The 4,468-nt window shown below is 37.9% G+C and overlaps 1 protein-coding gene across 1 annotated transcript in view; it reads left to right on the top strand.

Moving 5' to 3' along the window:
- Positions 1-4,146: 4,146 nt before the first annotated feature.
- The window catches only part of Cbr-sax-7, a gene marked incomplete at both ends in the record, with an annotated part of 18,162 nt that continues 17,840 nt past the window's right edge, over positions 4,147-4,468 (top strand). The window contains one exon of the mRNA XM_045235927.1: positions 4,147-4,170. Within this exon, the coding sequence (XP_045100836.1) occupies positions 4,147-4,170 (24 nt within the window). The remainder of the gene's footprint in view (positions 4,171-4,468) is intronic.

Genomic DNA, 4,468 nt, shown 5'->3' with positions numbered 1-4,468 from the left:
CCCTATTTGCCACTTTGTTTTGCACATTTTCACTTTCGACGGCGTTTTTCGAGAATTTTGGATTTTTTTCGAATTTTTTAACTAATATTAGGAAAATACATGAAATCGGAAACATTTTGGTGCAAAAAACCCAAACATCTCTAAATTTCTCACTTTCTTTTAAATTCTTTTTTCTCACATAAAGTTCAATCCAATTAGATTTGTCATCGAAATGCCCCTCCCTTTTCCTCCTATTCTCCTTTTCTCTTCAAAAACCAATACCATTTTTTTTGAATGGGATGAAACCTTTCAAAGCTTTCCCACGCTATTCTCCTCAACTTTCCAAAATTTCCGTTTGTACAATATCTTTCTCTCCTTCAATTGCTCCTCTCTTTTTTATCTCACCCAATTCTTCATTCTTTTTTTATGAGTAGTGCCCAATTTAGCGACAGTCGAACAGCTGCCAACATGTTTTATTGGTTTTTAAGAAGGGCGAATTCAGTTATTTCTTGTGGCAGGATAGTTTTCATTCTTTATGCGTCTGTGTTAGTATTCTGGTACATGTTAGTATTCTGGTACAAAAATGGGAGTTGTGGAAGAGGAAAACTGGTGGCGGCGGCCACGGCCGAACTACCGTAATTAGCAAATGTTTTTACTTTCTTTTTTTTTGAGTTTCGTCCTGGAAATTACGAGAAAAAAGGAAAGGAAATTTTTGATTACGGTAATTGTCGTTGTGGGACCTTCAGCCACGACTCCCGGTGTTTCTATTCCACAGCTCCGATTTCTTTATGCAAGTATTATAAAACACATTCAAACTATACTGGTCATGCACCAACGATACGAAGCACCTCTACCGTACCATACTTCCACGTCATGGATTTTTCTGTGTCTCTCTGAATCTTGAACTCTCTCTTGACCATGAATCACTACCCTTTCTACCTCTCCTTCTTTTCTTCTCCTAACCTCTCTTTTTGAATTTTTACCCGTTCATTTTCTCTTCTTTCTTCTTTTCTTTTTCGTCCCCACAACTTCTTCTAAGCTGTTTCTTTTTTTGAAAATACTTGTGCTCTTTTATGGATGAGCATGTATATGTGATGTGTAGTAAGAAAAAGAAGAATCCTTCTTTCCATTCTTCCTCTTCTCCATCTCTCTATTTCTCTTCCGTTGTTCCTGGTATCTGTGCCTTTTTTGCCCCACCAAACCACGATTTGTTGGCGCCTCGTTCGACTTCTAATTCGTTTTCGGCCCACTTGTCATGTCCTTTTATCTCGTCGTCGTTCGCCACGAATTCTGAACAATTCCGAAAACTTTGGCGCCCTTGATTCCCTTTCCCCTTTTGTCCGTTAGACACCTCCAAGATCTATTGGCCAACAGCAAAAAAAGGAGAAGAAGGAAACGAGTAGAAGAGAAAAAAGAATATAATTTGAGGCAGTTACCAAATATGTAGCTGTTCTTTTTTTGCCACTTCTTAATCTTTTTTTGCTGGATAGGGCATCTGAAAGCTGCTACTTCTGTTCTTTCAATTTCATTTAACGCTATCTGATTCTCAAATCTAGAAAAATTATTTTCTCTGAATTCTCTTTTCTCTGCTTTTTTATGCTGGTACAAAAAATCAGCAGGTCCCACAACGACAACTACCGTAACCTAAAAGTATTTCTGCACGATTTTTTTCTTATTTTGTAAACTTTTTTCGTCGAGCTTTCTTTTATTTTCCTCCAAAAAATCGCAAGAAATTGACTGAAAACGTGCAAAATCTAGAAAATAAACCCTGAAAATTAAAACGTTTTGGTTACGATAGTTTTCACTGTGGGACCTTCGGCAACGGCCACCGGCGTTTCTCTTCCACAGCTCCAATTTTTCTCGTACCAGCATAGTTAGCATCTCTTTTACAGTTCTGGAATTCTAGATTTTCACATCTTTCTCAGAAAATTCTGAAATTTAAATACAGTCAGACTCTGATCATCGGTCAACATTGTTTTTATGTTATTTTTTAGCTTTATGAAATCATGTTTTTACTGATTGCCTATCACATGGTTCTCTATGAAAATTTCTCTGAGTCATTCAAGCATTTTTTATTGTTGGTGTTCTCTCTCCGCCCATTGTTTCTCTACCATTCGAATTGGAAAGCCCTCCCCATGAGTCAGTGAGATCAGTTGCCCTCTCTCTCTCTCTTCCTGATATCCATCAGTGTGTTGTTTTATCTTCGTGATGGGTGGCAATATCGTTTCTCTCGACCGTTCGTCTTCTTCTTCTGTCCTTTTTTTGTTTTATGACCGTCTTCTCTTTACGTCGGAAATCGGACACGGGGGGTAAGAATACCCCTCTTCTCCTTACCCAGAATCTATACCGATACATCAGTTGAAAGCCAATCTCTCCCCTTTCTAGCAACTTCTACTCAATAATTCATTCTTTTTGATGTTCTGCTCATTTCGGCAGCTCATCCGTTGACTCTTCCCAATAGCGGCGTTCCAAAAGCAAGATTGATGTGTTATGAATAATGAGAAGAGAGACGAATATGGAGAGAAACGAACTGCCAATATTCATAAAGAACATAGGAAGAAATAGGTTCTTTCTATATGTGGCTCAGACCCCTTTACGACCTTCTTCCGTGACACCAGTGAGGGTAATGTGAAAGAAAGGATTTCGAGATATCTGTCCGATCGACTTAGCACAATGTGCCGGAAGTGTATAGCCTCCATATAGGGACTTTAGTTTTTTGTCTCACATTTTTCTGAAAGCATTTTCAGTGACTTGCTTATAATCCGAGATATTTAGAGTTTAAGATGAAATAGCCCTAATTTATTTCGATGTTTTTTTGTTGAGTATCCTTTTTTTAGTTAAGAGGGATCTTTTGAGGGAATAAAATTCCGTCCGGAAGAAGTTCTGAATTTTTATCGTAGTTTGAGTTTCAGTATGCCGAAGGAGCACACGATAAGTTTCCTGGCGGGTCTCGAATGGAATTAGGTACTTTCCACATTTTTTTCTTTTTCGCTATCAATCCTCCAATTTTTCAACAATTCTTCGCGATTTTGTGATGGGAAAGTCGAATTTATAAATTTTTGAAACTTGAATTTTCTGAAATTTTGAAAATCGGAAGGAATGCTCTGATTCTGAACTTTCGACACTCAAATTCTGAACTTTCGACATTCCGAAAAATTCCGAAATTTCTTTTAAAGGCCATTGCAAGCATGCCTGATAAATACCAGAATTTATTTTTTGACGAAATTCCAGAGAAACTAATTTCTGAAAAAAATTTACGAGAAAAATATTATCGCTGAAAAAATGAAGGACAGAGAGTATTTTTTGCAGTCTGATTACGGTAGCGATCTCGAAGCGACGAGCATAAACAGCACATATTAATTAGAGACGCAGACTTTTTTTCTCTGCGTCTCAACCTTCATTTTTTCAGACAGCGATAATAGCATGCGCCTTTAATCTACCGTAGCCCGCGCGAAACAAATTCGAAAATTCTCGGAGCGACTTTTGTTTTTTTTTCTGTTTTCCCGTTTTTCCGGGTTTCTGACCAAATTTTCAGTACGAATTCGGAAAAAAATCTGCTAGAATTGTGTTTTAACAACACATCTTCCTCTATATAATTTTCGGTTCTATCATTTTTGTGACCTAAAAGCCATTGTCCTGTCTCTGCCCACACGTCGAATAGGTGACATCTCGTGCGTAGAGAACATTGGAGCAATAAAAATCGAGTAGCGTGACGCGGAACGCATTCTCCTCGTCTCCGTACTCCAGAAGCGTCCTTGGAAGGAGACGTCTCTGTTTTGAAAATCGAGCAGCTATTTATTTCTGCGAAATTCTAGATTGCAAAAAGAGATTCGGGCGCCTACCGGTAAAGTACAATGCCATCGTGGCGGCGCAGATATTGTGTCAAAGTTGCGGGTACTGTCAACGATCATCTATCACTTCGTTGACTTCTTCTTTCCCCATCTCTCCATGTCTCACCGATCGCATTCCTTTTTCTCTTTTTTTTCTTATTATTTGATTATTAACCTTCTAAAATAGTTAACAGATTTTCCAATTATTGATCTAAATCTAATTTTTTTCCGATTCCAGAAATTTCTCTCAGCTAATAAAACTTTTCAGATCATCAGTAAACACATAAGATTCCTCTTTCTCTCATCGTTAATCTCGTCAAAACTGCCTGTTCTCCTCATGGTCACTTCTTCGGTCAGCGGGGTACATTCCCACGAATTCTCGCTTTTTTCATTTGCATAATCGGAAGGAAAGACCAAATCGGACTTTTTTTCTTTTCATTGGGGTGGTCTTCTAATTTTTTTATTCTTTTTTTTCGTTTTGAAACTTTTCTGGTTTTTCTGGGATGGTCCGAGTTTCAACATTTCGGAAACTTTGAAATTTTCAATTAAAATTCCCACTTTTCCATCACAGAAGCTCGAAAATTGGGGGTACGACGAATTCGAACGTTTTCAAATTCGAACAGACCTAAAATCGAACTGATTCAATTCAGAACAGTCCT

The sequence above is a fragment of the Caenorhabditis briggsae genome (genome assembly GCF_000004555.2).
Source record: "Caenorhabditis briggsae complete genome, chrIV, whole genome shotgun sequence".
Taxonomy (NCBI): Eukaryota; Metazoa; Nematoda; class Chromadorea; order Rhabditida; family Rhabditidae; genus Caenorhabditis; species Caenorhabditis briggsae.
This window is presented reverse-complemented; position numbering and strand designations above follow the sequence as displayed.